The sequence below is a fragment of the Athene cunicularia genome (genome assembly GCF_003259725.1).
Source record: "Athene cunicularia isolate RWA chromosome 14 unlocalized genomic scaffold, athCun1 chr14_part1, whole genome shotgun sequence".
NCBI lineage: Eukaryota > Metazoa > Chordata > Aves > Strigiformes > Strigidae > Athene > Athene cunicularia.
This window is the reverse complement of record NW_020799118.1, coordinates 11,514,797-11,538,358: the sequence shown is the minus strand read 5'-3', so window position 1 is coordinate 11,538,358 and position 23,562 is coordinate 11,514,797. Positions and strand designations below refer to the sequence as shown.

The window sequence follows — 23,562 nt, the reverse complement described above, 5'->3', positions numbered from 1 at the left end:
GGGGGGGGATGGCGCGGAAGAGCACCCTTTCGGAAATAAGCGGAGCCAGCTTGGGACTTGGAGCCTTGTCCCCAAACCTGTCCCCAAGCCCTGAGGGGTGCAGAGCCGGGACCCACGACACCCGGTCAAAGCCCTAGAGGGAGGCAGGGAAAACCCCCGCAGCAGCATCCCTCGCCCTTGGCCCAGTTCTGCGGGTGATGGCTGAGCTGCCCGAGCTGCCCCGTCCCCTGTCTGGCTCCTTCATTAGTGGCAAACGTAATGAGAGGCAGCAAGGAGACAGCACGTCTGGGAGCCCCTGCTCCCCAGCGCTGGAGGCACTGGGGGAACTGGAAAGGACTGGCATGGCTCTTGTAGTTAATGGCCACTTTGTCCCCATTGAGTGTCTGGCTGTTCCAATCTTTCTGGCAGAGTGACACTGGTGCTGCAGCCCTCCCGTTAGTACAGCTGGGGAAACTGAGGCACGGGGTGGTAATGGGAGGAGGCTGGGGGGGGAGGAAGGGCAGGGAGTGGCTGCTCTCACCGGGGTCTCACCGTCCTCCCCTGGGCAGGGGGATTAAGGCATCGCTGCAGTCTGTGGGGAGAAAGTGGGAAGGAAAAGCAGCTGTGGGAAAGGAGGGGATAGGAGGTGGAGGGTGGGCTCCTTCTGCCCAAAGCAGCCTCATTTTGCTGCATGCCCAAAGTTATCGTGCCCATTTATTGGTGTGCCCTGTCCTGCTGTATATCACTGCTGTCCTGCTTGGCAGCAAAGAAAACAGAGAAATGTGGCTCTGCTGTGCAAAGGTGCAGCCGGCGGGTGGGCGGCCGGGGGATGGCGGGAGGCTGCAGCACCCACCGCACTGCAGGGAGGAGGGTCCCTTCTCCCCCTCCCCTCCCCGGTTCATCCCGCGTCTCCCCTCTTGGCAGGACAGCTTGGTTTACCTGCTGAACCGCGAGCAGCACACGGTGGGCCAGAGGACGCAGGCAAGCAAGCCCAGCATCAGCCTGTCGGCCCCTGACATCTTGCCCCTGCACTGCACCATCAGGAAGCTCCAACCTTCCCGGCATCACTGGGAGGAGAAGCTGGTGCTGGAGCCCATCGCCGGTGCCGGCATCTCTGTCAACTTCGCCAAGGTGGCGCGGACGGTCGTGTTGCGGCACGGGGACCTCCTCTCCCTCGGTCTCTACTACCTGCTCCTCTACAAGGACCCCATGAAGGCGCAGCCGCTGCCGGCACAGACCCTGCTGAGGCTGCGAGCCCTGCACCCCGCTGTCCCCGAGGGTCCCCCCGTCTGCGGGGCGTGCGGCAGCCTGCTCAAGGAGAGGGACCCTGCCACCAAAAAGCAGGGTCCCTTGCCCGCCGACGGCCCCAGGGTGCCCCGCAGAAAGCTGCTGCTGGAGTTTGAGCCGGCGGCTGAGGATTTGCTCCTGCGGCGCATCATGACCCTGATCGAACCGGGGGGGGATGACCACAAGCTGACACCCGCCTTCCTGCTCTGTCTCTGCATCCAGCACTCGGCCACCAGCTTCGAGCCGGGCGACTTCGGGCAGCTGCTGCTCAAAGCAGCCACAATGATCCAGAGGACAGTGTGGGTCAGTCAGCAGTGGGACAGGAGTGTTGCTGGGGTGGGGGTGTTGCTGGACCCCCCCGGGGGCTTCCCCCAGCCTGGCCCCTGGAAGCAGCGAGTGCTGGGTGGGGTGATGCTCATGTCACCCTGTCCCACTGTTTTTCATTTTGCTTTCCCCTTCTCTCCCTGTGCAGGAGCGGACGCGGGAGCTGGCTGAAAAGCAGTCCCAGCAGTAAGTGCGACCTGCTGCCCTTGTTTTGCCCCAAAATGGGCAGGATTCAACCCAGTTCTTCCTCCATGAGCAAGGAGAGTCTGTAGCTGGCTAAAACCACCCTCCCAGGCTGGTGGCACCAATGCACACTGAATTTCCTCCTAAATCTCATGCATTCAGCTTTCTGGTCCCTTCACCACAGTGCTTGCAAGGCCCCTGCTTCACAAGGTGTGGGGCTGGAAAAGCAGGAGAGCTTGGAGCAGAATAAGACCTACAGCAGCTCTGGGGTCTTCTCCAGTCCAAGACCTGGCCAAGGCTTTGCACATGTGGCTTCAGCATCCCCAAAGGACATAGCAGGGCTGACCCTGGCATAGGGGCTCACCCCATTCATGCTGAAGATCCCTCTGTAGAGCAGGGACAAGGCTGGTGTTGAATGTGTGCAGCCAGGGATAGTGGCACAGGGTGTCCTTTGGGGCCATCACATTGGTGCAGGGGGGCTGGCTTCCCAGCTATTTCCAAAATCCGGGATCCAATGCAGCATCTGGAGAGGCTGTTGGTGCTTGCTGGGAGCTATCCTTTAATAGAAGCTCTGAGGATGCTCCCAGGCCTTTCCTATAGCAGGAAAAAGCAGTTCACCAGCTGAGAAACTTCCCAGATGCTTTTTATTAATTTTGTTTTATTTTTGAACAGCCCAGTGTGGGTGAGCTGGGTTTAACCGTCCAGAGCTGGCAGGAACAGCACATACTTCTTGGGGAAAGCTGCTCTTCAGCCATGAGTATTTACTGCAGTTCAGCTGTAACAGGACAAGTTTCCCCCAAAAGCAGCACCCCACAAAGTCCAGGTGGCCCTCAGCCAGCCCAGTCCCCACTGGGTTCTTTTTGCCATCCCACAGAGCAGGAACCACCAAAATTTTGCTTGTAAAGGGTCTTCCTAAGGGGGACTGCTGGGCTTGGGGGTGAGGAGATGCAAATGCTCTTGTGGCATTGCCCCAGGCTGGCTATTTTCTCCCCAAAACCTTGAGTGGGGTTGTTGAGGAGCAGCAGCTGTAACACCCGCTGTGTCTCCCCAGCCAGGACCCTGCTGCCTTGTCCCGCTTCACCATCACAGACCTCCTCCCGGACCTGCAGCACATCCTCTTCTGGATGGCCAATGCCATCGAGGTCCTGTACTTCATCCAGCAGAAATCACCCACCTACATCCAGAGCATGGAGGAGGAGCTGGACGTCAGAGGTAGGGCTGGACGCAGCGCCCTGCTCGCTTCTCCAGCCACAGTGACTTTACTGGGCTAATCCCCAGTTGCAAGCGGTGGTCAGTGTCCCCAGGATGCTCCTTTAACACCCCCCCCGTAATCCTCATCAGCAGGGACGTCTCTGTGGTACAGGCTGGGGTAATCTGTGCGGGAGGAGCAGCCTTGTGTCGTGCTGTGGTGCTGCTTGGCTTTGGGGCCAGCTTGTGCTGTGTTGGCAGTTGAGCCTCCTCTTTCTGCCACAGCAGCTTGTGGCTAATGTCTTGGGCTTTTTGCCCCTCAGCTGCACCTGGATTTGCAGGCAGCCCTGCAGAATTCTCACTGGTGAGCCTGTGTTAATGCAGAAAAAAACAAAACAAAACAAGACAAAACCATTCATAGGCCAGAGAGGCTCTTGGAGGGATGCTGTGAACTGTTGGAGGTGCAGGTGGGAGCTCTGGGATGAGAGGAGCATCTTTGCCCCTGTTGGGGGGATGTCAGGGTGGCAATGCCAACCCGGGATCACTGATAACCCCCACCCCGAGGATTTGGGGAGCAGTGAATTCAGCCTGCTTTGCTGCTGCAGGTTTGCTCCCCCATCCTGCTCTCTGCCCCGTAGGCTCCAAGGAGTCTCTGTTCTCCTCGACCATCACAGCCAGCGAGGAGGCGATGACGGTGCTGGAGGAGGTGATCATGTACACCTTCCAACAGTGCGTCTACTACATCTCTAAGGTATGCGCTCCCAGGGAGGGCAGCAGCATCCCCCGGGGCCGGCACAGCATCCCCAGCAGCACTCTTGGGCTGTGCAAGAGGTTTGGGGTTTTTTTTAAGCTTTTACTCTTTGGCAGTTGCATTGCACTGAGGTGTTTTCCTTTGGGTTGAAATGCCCCGATTTTTGGTCACGGCCCAGGAAAAGTATCGAGTTACTGCGGCGTGTTTCCCTGCCTGCAGTGCAGCGGCTCAGGGGAGACGTCTGGGGAGAGCTGCTTGGCTCCGGCCAGCGCGGCATAATGGTGTGATTCAGGGCGTGATGGAAAGGAGCCCCTGGACCGTCGCCGTTGGACCTCGAGAGGCGGGTGGCATCGGCGGCGGGGAACAGAGCGGGCAGTGTGAGGCAGGAGAAAGGCTGCTGTGTGCAGGACGGCCCTGCCTGCCTGCTGGCATCGGCATGCAGGGACGCAGAGTTGCTACTGTGCAGCACCCTCCTCCCCAGCACCCTTGGCTCCCCCTCAGCTTTGGCAGAGGTGGGTGCTAGGTGCTGCTCTCCCATGTAAGCAATAGGAAAAGGCCATCCCCATCAGTCCTGGTTTTTCTTTCACCCTCGTGCCCAGCTGATCTGCTGCTGCCCTGGTTCAGATCAATTTTCAGATCCATTTAGCTGAACTCTTCCCCACACTGTCACCTCCAAGTGCTAAAAGTGAGAGACATGTTCATTTTAATTTTTTTTTTTAAATACTTGTGCCACACTGGAGCACAGGGAGGCAGGGGATAAGCAGGATCAGCCCCTTGCTGGAGCAGCGCCAGTGGAGTTGACTCAGCTTGTGGGGGATTGGAAGGGTTTAACTCATACACAAAAAACCCCAAAAAGAAACAAAACCAGTCTGCTGTGAACTTGCTGCTCTCTCTGCAGTGTCTGTACGTGTCACTCCCTGCCCTGCTGGAGTGCAACCCCTTCCAGAACGAGTGCCGGGAGAGCTGGCGAGCATCCCCGCCGCTGCCCGAGGAGCTCCGCAGGGTTGTGCTCATCTACCAGGCGGTGCTGGACCTGCTCCGCCAGTACGAAGTGCACCCGGAGATCACCTCTCAGATGTTCGCCTACCTCTTCTTCTTCTCCAACACGCTGCTCTTCAACCAGCTCCTAGATAAGGGTTAGTCTTCCTCGAACACTGAGCCTGGACTGGGTAACCCATAGGAGACCAGCCCTCTGGGAAACCCTCCTGCCATCCTAGTGCCATCTTGGGGGGCACAGGAGGGAGGGGGCTTCAAGCAGCTCGAGGGGGATGGAGATGGGCAGGTCTCAGCACCGTTATGGGGAAGCCAAGCACAGACCCAGCTGCTGTCTCCAGGGCCCCCATTCCCATGAGGGGTTTAATGCCATAAGTGCCCCATCCTCACCCCCTGCAAGAGTGCTGCCCTTCATAGCCTGAGCAGAGGAGGCTGAGAGCAGTTTGGAGGAGCAGCTCATTAATAAACCACTGCAGTCTGCTTGTAATAGAGGTGCTCGTTAGCCCCCATTAACACAGCAGCCCCACTGCCTGCTGTTAGTGCCAGGCAAGGTCCAGCCACCACAAGGAGTTACATCTATAAGATGCTGGGGACATTAAACTGGATTTATTTCGCTGCCCTGGGGTGGGGTCTGGGCTCGGGCTGAAGGGCTGTTCCCTGACCCATGCTGATGGATGCTTTGCCTCCACAGGCTCCTCTCTCAGCTGCTTCCACTGGTCACAGGGGGTGAAGCTGCGGGCCAGCGTGCGGCTGCTCCTGGAGTGGCTGCGTGGTGCTGGCTTTGAGCAGCTCGCCCAGCAGTTCTTCGCCAAACTTGCCAGTGTGGCCAACCTGCTGGCCATGCCTGGCTCCCAGCTGATGCAGGTGAGGGATGCTCAGCCTGGGGCTCGTAGCATCGGGATGGGCACAGGCAGGAGAGACTGCCCAGTTTGGGGGTCCCTGCAGCGATATGTCCCTCCTTTTGCAACCTATTGGCCAGCTGCCCCTTCCTGGGGTGGTGGGCCCGTGGGTGGGCAGTACTGAGTAAGGGATGCTCATGCTCACTCCATCTTGCCTGGTCTCTCCCTCCCGTCCCCCTCGCAAGCCCCTGCTCCTCAGAGGAAGCAGCTCCTCACCTCTGTGGTTTGCCCCGCGCTCTGTCTCCTTGTTCAGATGACCTGGCCGTCCCTGCGAGCTGAGTTCCCGGCGCTGAGCCCTGCGCAGCTCCACCGGGTGCTGAGCCAGTGCCAGGCGGTGATGGATGTGGGCTGCATCACGGCGTGGCAGCCTGGTGAGGAGGAGAGCCCGGCCGCCTTCCAGCCCGGTGAGCCCCTGGCTTCGCGCTCAGCGCTGCTCCGGTCACGCGCAGGCTCCCTCCGAGGTTTTTATGTACAAAGCAAACAGGCAATTCCCGTCCCCTCCCTGAGGCTTCTGTAGTAACTGCAGCCATCAGGAATAACCACAGCCCTGTGATTTGGGGATTGCAAAGAATGCAAAGCGCATTCAGAAGGGCCTAGGGCTCTTTCTGTGTTCCCAAGTGAGGGATGCTGCTGCCTCGCAGCTCACCGCGTCCCCAGTCCCGGCTGGGAGACTGCATGTGGCCGAGAGCGGAGTGCAGCCCCGGCCAGTGCTAGCCTCCCTCCTTCTGCCTTTCAGATGAGGTGCTGGAGTCCTTCGACAATCACCCACCCATCATCCTGCCCAGTGGGGGCTTCAAAGTGGACCTGGAGGTGGAGGCACTGGATGACAACATCTACCGGCACCTCCTTTACATCCGCCACTTCCTCTGGAGCCTGCAGAGCAAGAGCCCCTACGCCAGTGAGGGGCCAGGCTCAGCACCCCCAAAGGTAGCCCGTACCCCACAGAGGGGCTGTTCCTTTCCTGGGTGGGCAGGAGGGTCTCAGGTCCCTCTGCAGCCCCGGTGCCAAGGGCTCGCTGCCCTCACCTGCAGCCTGGAGCTGCGGCATGCCCTCACGTAGAGCTGCTGGAAAGATTAGTGCTGCTAATCCCCCAGCCTGGGGGGTGCGGGAAGGTGAGCTGGAAGGACAGGCTCGTCCCAGCAATCTCGTTAGTGGGGAGGAGGGAGGAAGAGGGGGGTGGCTGCAGGCAGCGCTCCCTTTCTCCCTGCACGTTCCTCTGTCCGCCCTGCCCTGCACCCTGCCTGTGTAGCCAGGCGGGCTTGCACAAAAGCACTAATTAGCTAATGCCTATAAAGCACAGGGAGGGTGAGACATGCTGCAGGTGCTAAGCCACTTGTCTCCAGCGCTCTGGGGAGCATGTCCCTCCAGCAGGTCCTCTTCTCCTCTCCTGCCCTGTCCCCATCCACTGCAGCACCCAGAGGCACTGCTACTTCCTCCCCTTACCCTGGGGCCACATCTCCCAGCTCTGGGGCCACAGAAGGAGCTGTGCCCCCCCGCTGTTCCCCTCCAATGAGATCCCCCAGCAGGGTCGTGACTAGGAGTCCCCTCTGGGCTGGCTGTGAGCACCCCCAGCATGGCCCTGGCCACAAAACTGGGGCGTGGGAGCTGTGCTAGGAAGCCGGGACAAGCCCTGGTGGTATCCAGATTGCCAAGGCTTTGGCTGGAGACACAGCCATCCCGCCTGCAAAGCAAACAGGGTGGTGGGGGTGCAGGTAGGGTGTGAAAAGCACACACAGCAGGGTCCACAGAGCATTTTTCTCCTTCTTAAGAAAGAGGCATGCACGACGCCAGATGTCCTGGAGGTGAGCGAGAGCCTGGCTGCTGCCATCACCCAGGAGGACTACTGTTCCTTGGGGGGCTGCGCCGAGCCAGAGGGGAGCCCCCCACTCTGCCTGGCCAACGGCTGCCCCTGCGAGCACCCCGCCAGCGAGCCCCAGCTCCAGGAGAAGCTCAAGCAGCTGCAGCTGGGCAGGGGTCTGGCCCCCAAGGCCAGCACTGCCCCCACAGACCCCTCCTGCCTGCTGACGCCACCTACCACCCCCCTGAATTTCGACTCCGGGAGCCTGGAGTCCCCACAAGGCACCAGCAAAGGGCTGCAGGACCCCCGGCGGAATGGGATGAACGGCACCAAAGGCAGCACCCCTGAAGGTATCAAAAGCTGGCGCTGCCCTACTTTGGGGTGCAGGATTGGGGCATGAGGGGGTTTGCTGCTGCTCTCCTGCACAGCTCTCTCCGTACGGACAGTTCCTGCGGGGGCTTGTCAGTGCTTGGACAAGGCAGGTGAGAGCAAACGAAGCATCTCATCAAGCTCCTGCCTTGGAAGAAAACAAGCCTTGGGGCTACCTGAGGTCATATTTGGTGGGGTTTTGGGGGGCAGCTTTCTGTGGGAGGTTGCGAGGCTGGGTTTGGGTGATGCCAGAGCGGTAAGCTGGTCTCTCCACTGCCAGGATGCTCACCGACTCCCTATGACTACCCCACACCAGAGTCTTCCAGCCGCAGCTCTGCCACCGATGACTTCTGCTACGTCTTCGTGGTGGAGCTAGAGAGAGGACCCATCGGGCTGGGGATGGGGCTGATCGATGGCTTGGTGAGTTCTCACCGATTGTGGGACAGGGCTGATGCCCCTCTGAATAGCTGGGGTGTGAGATGTGAGACATGTTTTCTACCCCAAAGAAAGCCAGCAGTGAAGTTAATGGCTTCCCACAGAAGCTAGCCTGCTTCTCCTGAGGAAAATGAAGCACAGAGTGATCTCCTGGGAGGAGCAGATCTCTGCTCCTGGGTCACTGTGCCAAAGCATCCATTGCAGCTGGCCTGCAGCTGGAGAGAGCAAACAGCTCAGTTCTCTTGTGGAAGGAAAATGTCTCAGCCAAGGTCTTTCATCCACCCTTCAGCAGGTGGCAAGGGAAGCAGAGGGGAGCAAGGAGGCTTGTGGGGTGCCAGAACAACTCCACCAGCCACAGCACTCGTTGCATAAGGTGGCGTTGCAATCTGGCTTAGTGCACTGGATCATCTTACTAAGTGGCCTTTCACAGCAGTGCATTAGTAGGAAACAGGCCATCACCGAGCCCATGGGACAGCTGTGAACAAAGAGCTCCTATCCCAAGACAGCTGCAGGTTAATGACACTTTACTCTTAATTAAATTGAACAAGACAAGATTGCCCCCACCTCTCCTTTCTGTGTATAAATTGATGAGGAAAGAAAAGCAGGTTTGCATTTCCTTCCTGGTACTGTTAGTGACACGGTCCCCAGTGCCTCCAGGGTCCCACTGCTTGGCTGTGAGCTGTCACCCTGCCCGGGGGGCTCAGCCCTTTGGGACTGCAGACCTTTGGTGTCCCCTCTGCCCTGGCTGGTCGCTCACTGCCTTTCCCTGCCAACAGCACACTCTTCTCTGCTCCCCGGGCATCTACATCCGCACGCTGATTGAGGACAGCCCCGCGGCCGCCGACGGCAGGCTCTCCATTGGGGACCGCATCCTGGCTGTCAACGGCACCAGTCTCATCGGGGCAGACTACCAAAGGTGAGTCACAACTTGCCCGAGGGCCTGGTCCACTATTGGCACTGTGGGAGTTACTGCTCGGGTCCAGGTTTTTAGCTGTTTTGCAGCAAAGAGTTGCACACGGTCTCCAAGTCCCTGGTACTACAGTGCTGGCCAACAACACAAGGATGCTGCGGTACGGGCAAGCTGCAGGGAGGAGTGACCTGCCAGGACACTGGAAAGGGGGGAAGGTAGCTGGTTGGAGGGGTTTGGAAGAAGGATCTGGGAGCAAAAGTTGGAGAACATATTCAGGAAACAAATGAGAGATCCAGAGGTGGATCTCTGCCAGGCAGAGCTGCTCCAGCCCCATCCCACCCCAGGCGTCCTCTCAAAGGCAGCGGGGTGGGGCAGTTCATGCTCTGCCTGCCCGTCCAAGGCACAGCCCAGGTGGCCACGGGACACAGCAGCTCAGGGCTTGTTTGCTCTCGTCCTGGCAGCACTTGTGTGGAGGCCAGGCTCTCCTTAATGCTACAGGCAGAAGAGAAACAGACCCCACTTTTAAGACTGAGCAGGCACAGAGCAGAGTGTGCAGGTGTTTTGCAAATGCCCGTGACCTGGCGGGCTCCTGGGGGGCTGCCAGCCTGTGGGGAGCCAGAATTCACTTCTCTCTCTGTTGCTGCCCTCTGCAGTGCGGTGGACCTCATCCGCTCCGGAGGGAAGAAGCTGCGGTTTCTGGTTGCCAAGTCGGACATGGAAATAGCCAAAAAAATCAGTTCCAGCTCCTCTTCCTCCTAGTCCTTGTGGTAGGAGGGTCCTTCTGCAGCACCTTGTGGGTGCAGCTCTGGTTAAGGCTGACCTCGGGGAGCCTGGAGTGCAAGAGGGAGGACCAGGACTCCACAACTGCCCTCAATTCGCTTTTTGACACCTTGCCCCTGCGCTGCAGCGGATGAAAGGACATGGACATGCAAGGGTGGTGCACGCTTCCCCCACTGCATGGGCTGGGAGCATCATTCCTGATCCATTGCCTGGCCTCACCTTATACCATGTGTCATCCTTCTCAGGAGCTTTCCTGGTCCTTTGCTCCCTCTGGCAGGGGGTAGGAAGGGGATGCTCCCCCCGAGGGGACTGCAGGCAGGCTCCTCTGTTCCTCCATGCTGGCAGCCCCACATGATCTTTCATGCTTTAGGATTTAAAGATTAGCATGTGGGGCAGGCCTGGGCTTCGCTGTGGCAGTGGCCACCTGAGGTGCTGGCACATCAGGCTGGAAAAGGGTGCCCAGCTCTGGGGGTGGTAAAGGCAGCACAAGCACCCAGGAGTGGGATTCCTAGCAGGATGCATTGCAAGAAGTTCCCTAGTGCCATACCCTAAGGCAGGTACCCTGCTGCTGCTGGGCTACAGTCACGCTGCCCCAGCCCTGCTTTGGGATGGGAAGCAGCTACAGCAAAGGGCTGACACCACCAGCAGTTCCCTGCGAGTCCTGGGGAGAGCCCCTTGAAGAAAAGACTCTCTCACCCTTGCTCATGCAGCATTTGTTGCCTGGCTCTGGCACTGTGATCCTGGCAGAAGGCCCCAGGACTGACCCAGCAGCGTGGGGCATTCGCAGCAGATAATTTCCCCACATGGGAGCTGTTGCCCTCTCAAGGGGCTTACATCCAGGTTAGCGCTTCTGTGCTGGCCTCTGGTCCCTGTGAGTTGGGAAGAGTGGGTTTGTGCCACCAGGAACCCGAGTGAGCCCGGCAGCATGCGGTGCCAGACCCTAGGTGTGGCTGACACTAGCCCAGGCAAATAACATCTTGACCTCGTGTCCGAGTCCTCTCCCTCCAGCTTCGCCAGGTCATTTTAAGGCCACCCCGTTTCCTGCCCAGCTCAGAGCGCCTCAGACGCGCGTGCTGCTGACATGCCGACGGGTGATGACAGGCAGCAAAGGCTCCGTTTGGAAGGTTGTCTTGAATGTCCCAGAAACAGCTCTGCTATCTGCTGCCGACAGCAACGGTGTCAGCAGAACTGAGGTGGCAGCTCCATCGTGTGGCTGGCTGGTCCCCTGCACACCCGGCCTCCTGCCTGCTAACTCCTCCCTGTGCTTTTAGCAACATTAAACGGGATAAACCCGACCTGGTTTCTACATATAGACAGATACTGAGACCTGGTTTAGCTGAACCCTATTAAAACAGCCTGCTGCAAAGCCCTACATCACACCCTGCCCTTAAACTTAACAGCATGGTCTAGGCTCTGGCAGCAAATCAGATGTTCATGAGGCATCTCACAAGAACAGTGCTCCGAGGATTGTGATGCTAAAAAAGGGATGCTTAACAGGGTTGGCCTTAATTAAACCTCACTGCTGTAGTTTTGGTTTCTGTGCTTAGCCTTGCACTTTGCAGAAGGAGAGAGATGTCAAAATAATCCACGCAGAGGAAACACTCCACGACTGGATTTCAACACAGCGTGGGCTGCCTTTTCTAGGGCAAGACAGACAAAGCACCTTCCCCAAGACACTAGTGCCTTGCTTCTGTGCTAGGCCATGCTCATGGCATGCAAGGCCTGGGACCACTGCAGCCCTCCTGCCACTGACTCAGCTGCACCAGGCAGGTGAGCAAAGGCTCAGGGCCCCCCAGGGCTCCTGGTGACTCACTTGACTTTGAATCAAGTAGGTACATTGGCCTGTCATCCCCCACGAGCTCAGCAGGTTTGTAGGGCAGGAAAGAGGCTGCCTAGAGCCCCTGAGAAAATTGCATGCACTCCTTACTCGCCTCTGCCCAGGAGCAAACGCTTGGGGCAAGGCTTGGTTTGCACTAGACAGGACTGGAGCTGCACCCTGGCCAGTTCCAGCAGTACCAACACAACCCTCTGCTCTCCACCGAGCCGCAGGCAGGTGGGAACCAGCCTCTGAGCTGTACACTGCTCACAGCACAGTCCGGTTTTGAAGCAGACTGTAAATAAGCCCTGCAATTTACTAGTGTGCATGAGGGCTTGCTTCTCCCGGGAGAAGCAGTGGGATGTATTTACTTCCCCCATTTGTTAATACTGTACAGCTCAAACATGTATAAACTTCTCATGCCGCTACAGAACACAGCATGGCGCCTGTTTGACACGGGGCTGATGTATATTAAGAAATGCTCTTGGTGTCAACAATAAACTGGATCAATAAATCTCTCTAAGCTCCAATCTGGTAGCTGTCTCTTGGATCTTGGCATGTTTGCTCTGATGGTAAGACAGAAGAGCACTGAGGGCTCGCAGACAACTTCATGGAGTCACTTCTGCTGCCTCCACCTCGCACAGGCCTTGGCTTGACTAATCTGCTACAAGTGGAGAGGTGATAAAAGCAGCATGTGCACAGCCAGGGTGTAGCAAGGGCAAAGGGGAGGGAGAAACGAGGCAGAGGAGGGGAGCGAAGAAGAAATATGTCTCCAAAGGGGCACGGTGTGCTGGCAGGTTATCAATGCATGCACCCAACCTCCTGCCACATTCACACAAATCCACGGGGGTTTTCAATCCATACTGGCCAAGCTTAGGAGACAGAAAAGCAATAGGTGCTAGGAGACAGAAATACAAACAGCCTCAGACCAAAAGAGCAGTCTCAGCTCTACTTATTCCTGTTTTCTGTTTCATTCACAATCATTTGTTCCTCATTTCCAGTCCAGAGCAGGGCCTCGGCCTTGAGCATCAGCAATGTCCAATGAGTTATAAGAGGCTGGAGCCTCTCAGAAACCTCATGCCCTCACCCCGGCACGAAGCCAGGATTCGGCTCAAGGAGACGGGTGACCATCCTCAGGGCAAAAGGGAGGGAGTCATTCACCTCTCTCTGGAACCGCGTACTGGCCACATCTACGGGTGGTGTGAACACAAACTGAGCCACGCTCGGCATTTTCAGTAGGTTCATGAGCTCAGTTGCACGGATAAGGATCTCCTCAAGGTCTTCCTCACAGTAAACAGAGGTGACAGCAGGGCTCTGCACAAATGTCCTCATCTTGGACAGGAACATGGACACTCTGCAGGAGAGATGGACACGGACATCAGCTGGCAGGACTGCACTCGCCAAGGTCACTCCTTAATCCTGCATCCTCCAAAAGACTCTGCTGTAGGTGAACACCAGATGCTACCCACCCCTGCCCCTGATGCACAGAGCACAAGTCAGCAGATAAATCCTGCTTCTCCGAGCTGCGCTCCTCCACAGCTTGCTTCCTCTGTCCTGTTTCAGTTTCAGGTTCCATCAGTTGCCAAGCTTAATTATTTAATACCAACAAACATCCATGTTTGGACCCCTGAGATCTGCACGTTTCTGCCCTCTGTCACCCCTCCTCACCTGGGGATCAAGTCCTGGCTGCGAGCTGCCAGTTTGGTCAAGGTGGCCATAAGGGCACTGATGGCGCGGGGTGCGTAGCTGGGGGTGCTGGCCAGAGGCCGGAGCTGGGTAATTTCAAACAGCATGGCCTCTAGAGTCTCAAAGAAACGGTTGATCTGCTCCACAGTGCAGCGCTTGTCGTAGGACACAGACATGTACTCTCCAATAGCCCAGACCTGAAGCAAAGGCAGGTGTGCTCAGGGCAAGAAGGAAAGGGAATAGAATCAGGGAATAGCAAATCAGATTAGCTAATGTAGGATGGAGGAGAGGAGGAAAGGGAAGGTGACTGACACAGTGCACTGCAGTAGAATCAGAGAGTCAACAGAATCACCTCGGTTGGAAAAGACCTTGAAGCTCCTCCAGTCCAACCATGAACCTCACCCTGACTGTTCCCAACTCCACCAGATCCCTCAGCGCTGGGTCAACCCGACTCTTCAACCCCTCCAGGTATGGGGACTCCCCCCCTGCCCTGGGCAGCCCATTCCAACACCCAACAGCCCCTTCTGCAAAGAAATTCTTCCTCAGAGCCAGCCTGACCCTGCCCTGGCGCAGCTTGAGGCCGTTCCCTCTTGTCCTATTGCTTGCTTCTTGGTTCAAGAGACTCATCCCAGCTCTCTGCAATCTCCTTTCAGGGAGCTGTAGAGGGCGATGAGGTCTCCCCTCAGCATCCTCTTCTCCAGACTAAACCCCCCAGTTCCCTCAGCCACTCCTCGTACGACCTGTGCTCCAGACCCTGCACCAGCTCCGTTGCCCTTCTCTGGACACGCTCAAGTCATTCAATGGCCTTTTTGGGGTGAGTGGCCCAAAACTGAACCCAGGAATCGAGGGGTGGCCTCACCAGTGCTGAGCATAGGGGTAAGAGACCTTCCCTGTCCCTGCTGGCCATGCGATTGCTGATACAAGCCACGATGCCACCTGGGCACACTGATGGCTAGGAGCTGGCTAGCAGGAGAAACCTGTGGCAGAAGCAGGCAGGCCCTGCTTACCATGTGGGTGAAGATGGCTTCCTTGTTCTGGATGTTGCTGACTGTTCCTGAGAACTCCAGAATCTCTGTGGACAGTTCCACGACGAGTGCAGGGTGCAGCTTGCAGAGCACCACCAGCTGCGAGCTCAGCACCCTGGAGCATAGAGATGGGCAGAGCTCAGACCACGGGCAAGGGGCTCAACACCAAACTGAGGAGGTGCTGGCAGCACCCGGCCCCTGGCACAGCAGCTGTACACTTGGGGTGTTCCCAGCAGAGCTGAAGGTGCAGTCCCCATTTTGCACCTCTAAAGATGTGTCACAGCAGGGACCAGGCCACAGGTGAAAAGGCCTCTGGGCTGTCACAGTGGAAGGGCTGGGAGCTTGGCTGGGCCTCTGGTCCCATCTCACCTGTACACGTCATCTTTAAATGCTGGAATCTCATAGAGCTGGTCACTCCTCTGCAGCAGCAGCACCACCAGCTGGTTTATCAGTGGCCCATCTGCAAACTGAAAAACAGCCCTTGTTTCAGCAATACCAGTGCCTTCCAGCAGCCAAAACCCAAATTAACCAGCCACGTAAGACGGCTGGCACAGAAACAGCCTGATCTAGCAGGAGGGGAGCAGTGCACAAAGCAGGTTATCAGGCACTCATTCTCCTCTTGTCCACCTCCTTTACAGCTGGCTGAGAGAACAGTGTGAAGCCTGACACTGCACCATGGAGCTTTTCTGCTTCTCCAGATGAAGTAGCCAGCTCAGTGCTGGTTCATGCCAGTATTAGACCATTCCACCCTCCCCTCAGGCACCTCACTCTGTTGAAGCTGCAGTGTCTTAACATTATTTCTTCTATGACTGCTCTTCACATAACATGAGATCCCCATGGCATGACTGGGAGCCAAACACCCCCAGAAGGGCCTACCCCTACCTCTGCCACCACCCTGAAAAAGAGTTCCAGTAAGACAGGGACAGTCTCCGCACACTGCACAACCCTTGGGCTGCTGGCCAGGGATCCCAGCAGCTGCCGAAGTGGAATCAGCCTGTGGGCAACAGAAAAGTTACTGTTGAAGGCTTATTCCCAGCTACTCTCCTGGCTGCCCTTCCCTATCCCCCCTCAAGGACTCTGAGCGCTTGGCAGAGCTAACATGTTGAAGATCAAATCCACCTCACCTCAGCTGAGTGGCTACGCTTCTCCCAGCAATGCCAGTGCTGCCTCCCAGAGCTGGATGGCTGAACCAACCCCCGTGGCAGGCTCCTACCTCTCTGGGGCATCCTCAGGAGCAGACTTGGTGCGGAGAATATACTGAAACATGCTCTTGTAGAGGGGATGGCGAAAAGCTTCCAGACAGGTGGCTGGCTTCACAGCTGGGTCGCTGGCAGCCTTCTCAGAGGTAGGAAGAGCAGCTGACCTAGCAGGAGGCACACACAGAACATCCTGCATTGTAAGAATAAGCCAGGACATAGCTGGAATCCTGAGCAATGGAATAACTCCCTACACTCAAACAGGGACAGCAAGTTGGGATAATCCAGGCCCTCTGGAAGTGAGAGAAACAGGATGACAAAAAATTATGAGCCTGAGCTCAGGCAATAGTTCCAGAATTGCTTCTGTATCACTCCTGGGAAAGGGGAAAAATGGTGCTCTGTACCCCTCAGTCATTGAAGCCCACCAACTCTTGCGTCTAGGATGACCCATTTTCTAAGCACTCCAGAAAGAGCTGCTAATGTCAGGAAAAACAAAAGCAGAGGTACAGCAGTGAGAGCCAGTCCCAGTCCTACCCCATCTTCCTGGAGACTCACAGTTCCTAATGACCTCAGGAAGAAACTTCTGTATGCCTCCAGGTGAACAAAGCCTGAAGAAAGGGTAAGAGCTGGGAGGGAAGACCAGGTAGCCCACGCTTCCGTGTTGTGGTGCTCACTCATGGCAGATACTTCAGCATGTGGCAACTGTTTGGAGCTGGATAAGGAGAGGGGAATGACAACAGCTCCCTGAGCCTCAGACAGTCCAGTACTGGAGTGTAAGAGCTGGTCACCTTCTCTTCTTGTGCACAGCACATTACTAGGAAAATCAGGCTGACATCTGTGCAGCTTTGTGTTAATGTGGCTGCTGCAGATGCCTCTTGTTCTGTGACAGCAGCAGCCAGAGGGCAGCTGAGGCTCAGAAAAGCGTGTACTAAGCTATGGTCAATGTCAAGACCCTGATTAGCAAGCAGGAGGAAAGGCAAGTAGCATTACCTCAGCTGGACGTCCAGAGCTGCTGTCAAACAGGGTAGATCAAGCAACAAATGAAAGATCTCAACAGCTGTGCTTGCATCCAGCAGAAATGGGAGAAGGTCCACAAACTCAGAGATAAGGGGTGGGCTGTTCCACGCCAGGAACTGCAAGAAACAAACACAAACTGCTGCGCTATTCCTGCTACACCACCACAAACCCAGACAATTCTCACACTGTGACCAAAAGGGACAGGGAAGGGAAAGTCACTTCTGAAAAGCAGAACCAGAGAAGTCTGAGGGTTTGGTCAAAACCTGGGAGGCTGCTGGAAACTCAAACCAGGCATCTGGCAGCTGGTTCAGTGACTGGCAAGCTGCAACTTATTAAAGTTTTCCAGAAACAAAGTGCTGTGTTCTAGCTGGCTTCACTGAACTTCCCAACCCACCAGCAGTAATACTAACACCAACTCTCTTCTACTGGTAGTGCTAATCACACCCAGAATCCTCTTCCCTCTTCAAATTCACACTTGTTTTTATAACAGTCCTTGCCCATGCTCTCCCTAGCATTGCCACAGAGGCACATGGAGGGCTCTGGGGAGCAAACAAAGTTCTGGGGTGCAGCAAGGAACATGCAGCAGGCTTTCTCCTGTGCTGCTCCAGCAAGTTGTACCTTGAAGAGATTTGGGAAGCTCTGCCTGAATATGCTGGAGGTCTCAGTGAAGAGCTGGCTGTTGTCTTTGCAGAACTGGACAAATTCGAAGGCCAGTGATGGGTTGTGGAAGAGCTGAGCCGGGATATCAGTGAACAAGTGTTTGTAGATTGCATCGGAATCCACAGCTGCCACTTTGCCTGGGGGGACACAGCACGTTGCTGAGCACGGCCCACCCAAGCAGCCCTGCCAACAAGGGCTCCAGGGGCTAAGCTAAATCTGGGTTATGTTTTTCTAAAGAGCACCAGACATCCCAGGTCCTAGGTCTCCTGGAGTGGGATCCATCCCAGAGCACAGTCAAGGCTGAATTACCAATTCTGGCAGCCAGTAAACTGCCAGGACAAAAGGCTGTGCTGAGAGTATGCAAGACTAGATCGTGGAGGAGAGTGTAAGACCTGATGACTTACTGTGGTTCAGGAAGAACTGGGCAATAGGTATTAGTGCCCTGGCATAAGCGGCATCCCCACAGATTCTGCCGTGCAGGATTTTCAGGAAGGAGACTGTGCGGTATATGTAGGAGGAATCCTGTTTGCAGATGATGTCCATGATTGTCACTGCCTCAATGAGACACTGCAAGAGAGCAGAGACAGATCGGAGTGGGGGAAGCCACAACTCCCACAGCTTCAGCTCCACCTCTGTGTACTTACAGCTTTCTGCAGGTCTCCATCATCTTTCTTCAGTGGTCCTGCCAGAGAATGGAGTCCAAGGTAAAATGTGAGTCCAAACAAGAACATTAGGCTGTCAGTTTGAGCACTAACCCAGATTTCAGGACAGGTGGGAACACATACTGATCCTGATTCCAGGCTGATGAGAACCGAATTCCACAGCGCTCCCCCTCCATATCAAGGATAGGAGGCAGAACATGGCCATTGCCTTCAAATCCCCCCAACACCCCAGCTCAGGGCTGGTCAATGATTTGCACCAGGTCCGATTGCCTAGAGCCTGACTGAACACTCTAGGGAGCGAGATCCAAGCCCAAAGAGGCAGCAAACTAGAAACATTTCCAAGAACACTACCAAGAGAACTCCAAGGAGGGGTCATGGCAAGACTCACGCCGGTTGCTTTGCTCAATAAGCCGCTGGCAGTACTCGAAGGCTTTTTCCCGCAGACGCTCCTTTGGGGGAAGCAGGCGACTAGATGTGGATGTAGTTGAGACCATGGATGTAGCAGACCTGTCCATTCCTGATTTTTCACCTACAGAATAAAGGTTAACACATACCAGCTCACACCATGGGCAGCGTAACCCACACAGCTGCCCAGCAACAGCAAGGGAGCTGCCTGTCCCCAGGGGCACTGTGATGAAAAGGTGAAGCAGGGACTGTCACAAGAAGACTAAGGAGATACTGTCTCTCACCACCCAGGCTTTTTTTACCTCAGGGACCCATAGGGTTTTGCCTGAAACCAGGGGACTCCCTGAATGAACAGCTCCTTGTGGAAGGGTCAGTAAGGATCAGTCAGGAGTTTTGTGATACTCCTTCCCAAAGTTTCCCTGCTTCTAGTCCAAGCTCTCTGAACTCTTGCCCATATTCATGCCACTTACTGGGTTGCTGGTGCAGCCACCTAATCATCTCAGAGCACACACCCCTCTTGGGGGTGCAACCCACACTGGCCTGCAGCCCTTCAGTTTGTACCTGAATTAGGGGTCTCCAAGCCCTTGCCCCCATAGCACAGCAGCCAGTTCCGCAGCATGGAGAAGGCTTGCATGTTGAGCCACTGGTCCTGTGTGTAGTACTGACCCACCGAGAGCACTGTGAAGAAGTCTGTGGCAATGGCACCATCCATCTCTGTGACAGGACCAGGCTACAAGAAAAGATGCAGCAGGTCATATCTCCAGGTGAGAAAACACAGAAAACCCCACTGAGCCCATGAAGACAAGTAGCTCTTGTTTATATGTACTGTGGGACCTGCAGGGGGACAGTTATTCAGAGAGAGAAAAGCCAACTGTGTTGGATTCTTTTCCCCAGCTGAAACACTGCAACTTTCCCCTTATCTCTGACACAAGCCTCATTTTGCAATCAGCTTTTACTCTGAGGTACATGGTCACTAGAAGACTCCCCTCAAAACTAATTCAAGAATCAAAGCTCTGGCCCTACAGCAGAACTCTTAGAATCTTGGAGCTACAAATCCCCCTACTTTGCCTTCCTATGTGCCTTGACCACTTACGCCACAAAAAGTGACAAACAGCAGCACTTCTAGGTTACCATTTCCCGAAAGATGCTGATTCTGGGAACCTGAAACAGCAGGTAACTAATAAATGCCCCTGTGAGATGACCACAGCAACTCAGCACTCACCTGTCTGGTTCTGGGATTGGAGAAGAAGCCTCCAGAGGGTTGAGCAACTCCTTGCTGAATACTTGCATACCTCAGCCAGTCGGCCATCTTTTTACTGACTACATTGGTCTGTTCTGTACAAGGAAAGTCACAGGGTCATTGCTAGATCGGGCAGAGAAGCTACTCCTGCTACCCCTCAATTGTTGTGCTTTTCCTCCAGCCTAGATCACTGTGTCTCTGATCCAGCAATCAGTTAAGAAACTGGTAACCCAAGGGGGATGCTATATAATCCTGATACTACTTCAGAGTCCAGGATCGCTCACGCTCATTTCAGAGCTCTGTGTCCTTTTCTCATTCCTAGCCACTGGGTCAGTCTTAATGTTTTTCCTATTTCCTCATACAAAAAGTCAGGGAGTGAGTGCTGGAACCAAGGACTTCTGGTAGCAGCTGTCAGGAAGTACTTGTTCCTTTGTCTCCATCCACAGCTGCTATTAGGAGGAAGGTGCAAAAATACTCTCAGATCTATTCAGACTGGCTCCAGCTCTGTAGACAAAGGCATAAATCCCTCACAGAGAACACACAGAAGCTAAGGCAAGTAATCCTGCCTGCACAGCCAGCCCAGACATCCCAGCCCAGCATCCTCCCCAAAGCTTCTCCTACATACTGCACAACGTACACAAACCTCACAGGAAACTCCCAGAAGCATTCTTGCTCACAACACAGCTCCTCACCATTTTAAGCCTGGAATGCTCTCCTATGGTTTACTCACCAGGGCAGATCACTCACCCATACAGTCCTGCCTCTCTTATGAAGAGTACCCTGAGTTGTTTTTGCTGCTCTTTTGAACAGATACACAGGCTTGTCTCTGTTTATATCTCACTTTGCTTGATGCTTTTCAGGATAGCTACAATTTCACACTCCTACTGCATCTGGAGACCTTAGCTATGGTACACGTTACTGTGATACAAATCCACACAGAATAGAGACTGTGGCCCCCAGAAGGGCCAAAGCAGCTGAAAAGCCAGTCCAATTTTTGAGTGGTGGAATATACCTCGCCTAGTAAGTTCACTTTCCTTGTGGCAGAGATGTCTCTTTTAACAGCACTTTCCAAGTCCTACTCCTAGCCAAAGCCTTCAGAGAGCCTTCTGATCACTACAGCCAGATGGAAATCTCAGGCCTTCCTATACATTTACCTTCAGTTAGAGATTCTGGTGAAAGACTGATAACATTTGACAGGACAGGAAGAAGGTACCGAGCATGCTGACCCTCAGGCAGTCTTCTTTCAAGGACTTTTACAATTCGCTGCCCCACAGCAGACACTTCAGACTTCTTTCCCTTAAAAATAAAGCAGAGGTAAAGCTAGGCAGATAATCTTCTACTAGCACTAGAGACCAACACTATACAAACTCTTCCATCAGGCACTGATACTAATGTCAAACATAAAAAGAACTCACAGCACAGGCTATTTTACCACATTTTACAGAGATCTTTTGCAATGTGAATTCACAGATCCCAGGAGGAAAGAGTACTTTGATGGAGAAACAGGCTTTCGGACAACCATCACCTAAAGTGGAAATTAACAACTGCAGTGGATGTCTTCAATTAAATGCTATGATCCATCAACTCTAGAGCAGAAGTACTAGCACTAACTACTCTCCACATGGTCAGCTTGCTAGCTCAATTGTTTAAATTAGAAATTTATGAACAGAAAATGGGCTGTTGTAACATGTTCTAGGACTCTCTGATTAGTCTATATCCTCATAATATGGAAGACAAAGCAGCTTCCTCTTTTGGAGGCTGTTACAGCTGTGGTTCTGAGATGCTGTCAAACCCCTCTCTCTGAGAACTTTGTTAAAGATGAGGGGTGGACCCAGACTTTTTGATAAGTTTTTTTCTCCATGAATGTCATCATGCCAACAAAAAGTAAACCATCTCTGCTGCTCGGGGTCTTGGTCAGCAGGCTGCTGAAGGCAGTGAACAAACAGCACTCTCTGACATTTCCCATCTAATAGTCAGATTTGTACCAGAACATAGAAGGAATTAGGAAATTGCAGGTGAGCTTCCAGTGAGGAATTTCACGGGAGAACCTCACCCACAACTGGGGCCAATTTCTGTGCTTTTCTCATGAATAGACGTGAATAAATTGACCAAAGCAATTCAAGAAAAGGAAGTTTGAGGTTTGGGGCTGGGGACCTGTCCTGTGAAGGACAATGGAAGAAACAACCCTGTTCCTCCCACAGATACATTGCTGCAGTCAGCTGCAAACGATGGGGCTACTTAAGTGTGTTGCTGACACATCTCTTGCTGCTCAGAGAAAAATCTGCCTGAACTCAAATCAGTGGCAGGTTTACAGATCCTAATGCAACACTAGAGGCTGTGTTTTCTGGAAAGCCAAAAGCTTTACAAAAAGAACATCAGCTCTGCAGAGTGAAGGGGGACATGGGGGCAAAGAAAAGGAGGATGGTTTCCACCCAAAGCAGTGACAAATGAAAATATGTAGAAGATAATTTTAAAGGCTCTGCTGAAGTGTGGCTGCCTTCGAGTGAGACTGCTGCTCATTGCACCCCATGTTAGAGAAGTGATGCTGAAATGACTAAAACATAGTAAGTTTAAGTAACATCAAAAATGGATGAAAACCTCTTCCTGGTTTGAGTTGTAATCTAACAAAAATGAAAACAGAGGGTATGTTTTTATGTTGTAGAACATCAGGACAGTCTCAAGGCTGGATATGGGAGAGGTGCTTTGTAAGCCAGAGCATAATACAGCACTGTTTTCTGTTCCTATGTTTTCCTCTAGCTAAGTAAGAATCAGAGGAGTAATCAGAAATACAGGAGGCATTTCTATGCACACAGGGAAACTCAGAATGAGAAGTTTCAGAAAAATATTTCATTTTTAATAGGCACAATAATAATAAAAGAAGAAGAAGAAAAAAGAGTTTCCAGCTTATTCCCCAGAAGGCAGTCAATGAAGGCAGCAGTCAGAATGGGAAGGTCCTTGTGTTTTCTTCTCCATGGAGAATCTAGATCTTTGAAGTGCTATTCCCATTTATAGCTCTACATGTTTTATAGGTTCTGTGCATATTTTTTTACATTTGAACATGAAAGCCAGTGCCATAAAAAGTAGTAGTAATAAATTCGCTCTCAAAACTTTTGCTCTACAGGTTCAAGCAACCCTGACTTGAAGTCTGTTACAGCTGCTAGCACCAAAGTGTTCCTTTTTGCTTCCAGTTAGTTACAAGCCTGCTTAAGGTCCTCCGTCTCTACACATCACTATTTTAAGCAGTCTTTATTATCAAATACTTAACACAAAAAAAGTTGCCATTTTTTCCTACACAAAGCAGAATGAACATGGAAATGCTTCTGCCTTTTCCTAGATATGTTTGATTGGTTTTCACTCTCTTTGAGCTCAGCAAACAAGGAACAATCAGAAACCAAATCCATATTGACGAGGGAAGATTTCTGATTTGACAGGTCAGTTACCTGAGCCAAAAGGACAGAAGATACCATGCTCAAGAGCTTTGTATCTTGAATCTCATCACAGGAGAGGATCAGATCATTGCAAGGTGACATCTCTCTCAGGATGGCAGCACATAACACCTGAATCTGCTCAGGGCACTTGGATGAACACAGCACTGTCTGCAACAGTTCCATAAACTCGCCATCTAGCCTGCAAGAGTCACGGTAAAGCATCACTGCAAGGCAATCCAAGATACAGACATTCATTTCCTGCATGTTCCCGGTCTTGGGACGATCTCCCTTGAAAGTGACCCTGACTAATGCCATCTTAGCAACTTCACTTCTGAATTTTGTTTCTTAGCTCTGCTTGAAAGACAGCTCGGAGACACAAATGCTTGTTACTCTCACTGTAAAAGGAGGCGGGCACCCGCTTAACAATAGGGGGAAAAGGGCTTTACATTTATACCGAACTCAGTGTTTTCAAAACAGGGCGGGTTTTTTTAAGCACTAAGCTCCCCCTTCCCGCTTTTTTTTTTTTTTTTT

At 53.8% G+C, this 23,562-nt stretch overlaps 2 protein-coding genes across 2 annotated transcripts; one reads left to right on the top strand and one right to left on the bottom strand.

Annotated features, from left to right (window-relative positions):
- The first annotated feature begins 6 nt into the window (after nucleotides 1-6).
- RADIL (Rap associating with DIL domain) lies at nucleotides 7-10,260 on the top strand. Its single transcript, XM_026858759.1, has 12 exons — nucleotides 7-1,569; nucleotides 1,739-1,776; nucleotides 2,825-2,985; nucleotides 3,600-3,712; nucleotides 4,611-4,848; nucleotides 5,397-5,569; nucleotides 5,858-6,008; nucleotides 6,341-6,531; nucleotides 7,374-7,752; nucleotides 8,052-8,191; nucleotides 8,983-9,122; nucleotides 9,770-10,260. Exons 1-12 carry the CDS (start codon nucleotides 358-360, stop codon nucleotides 9,873-9,875), a joined length of 3,042 nt encoding a protein of 1,013 aa, XP_026714560.1. The 5' UTR covers nucleotides 7-357; the 3' UTR covers nucleotides 9,876-10,260.
- A 2,364-nt stretch (nucleotides 10,261-12,624) lies between these two features.
- On the bottom strand, nucleotides 12,625-23,407 carry AP5Z1 (adaptor related protein complex 5 subunit zeta 1). The gene is made up of 15 exons (XM_026858760.1): nucleotides 23,044-23,407; nucleotides 20,758-20,899; nucleotides 19,586-19,698; nucleotides 18,925-19,093; nucleotides 18,347-18,487; nucleotides 17,941-17,978; nucleotides 17,701-17,863; nucleotides 17,255-17,433; nucleotides 16,610-16,752; nucleotides 15,637-15,786; nucleotides 15,306-15,417; nucleotides 14,793-14,890; nucleotides 14,406-14,538; nucleotides 13,381-13,595; nucleotides 12,625-13,066 (listed from the first exon to the last, which is right to left on the bottom strand). Exons 1-15 carry the CDS (start codon nucleotides 23,344-23,346, stop codon nucleotides 12,796-12,798), a joined length of 2,370 nt encoding a protein of 789 aa, XP_026714561.1. The 5' UTR covers nucleotides 23,347-23,407; the 3' UTR covers nucleotides 12,625-12,795.
- Between the last annotated feature and the right edge of the window lie 155 nt (nucleotides 23,408-23,562).

Bases quoted from the DNA above. Each gene is read 5' to 3' on its own strand.
- RADIL (XM_026858759.1), top strand. From the start codon at position 358: ATGGCCACTTTGTCCCCATTGAGTGTCTGGCTGTTCCAATCTTTCTGG. The intron at 1,777-2,824 runs GTAAGTGCGACC...GTGTCTCCCCAG, and splicing joins GCTGAAAAGCAGTCCCAGCA to CCAGGACCCTGCTGCCTTGT. The intron at 7,753-8,051 runs GTATCAAAAGCT...CTCCACTGCCAG, and splicing joins CAAAGGCAGCACCCCTGAAG to GATGCTCACCGACTCCCTAT.
- AP5Z1 (XM_026858760.1), bottom strand. From the start codon at position 23,346: ATGGCATTAGTCAGGGTCACTTTCAAGGGAGATCGTCCCAAGACCGGG. The intron at 20,900-23,043 runs GTAACTGACCTG...TTTATTTTTAAG, and splicing joins CTTCTGTCCTTTTGGCTCAG to GGAAAGAAGTCTGAAGTGTC. The intron at 17,434-17,700 runs GTAAGTCATCAG...GTGTCCCCCCAG, and splicing joins CCAGTTCTTCCTGAACCACA to GCAAAGTGGCAGCTGTGGAT.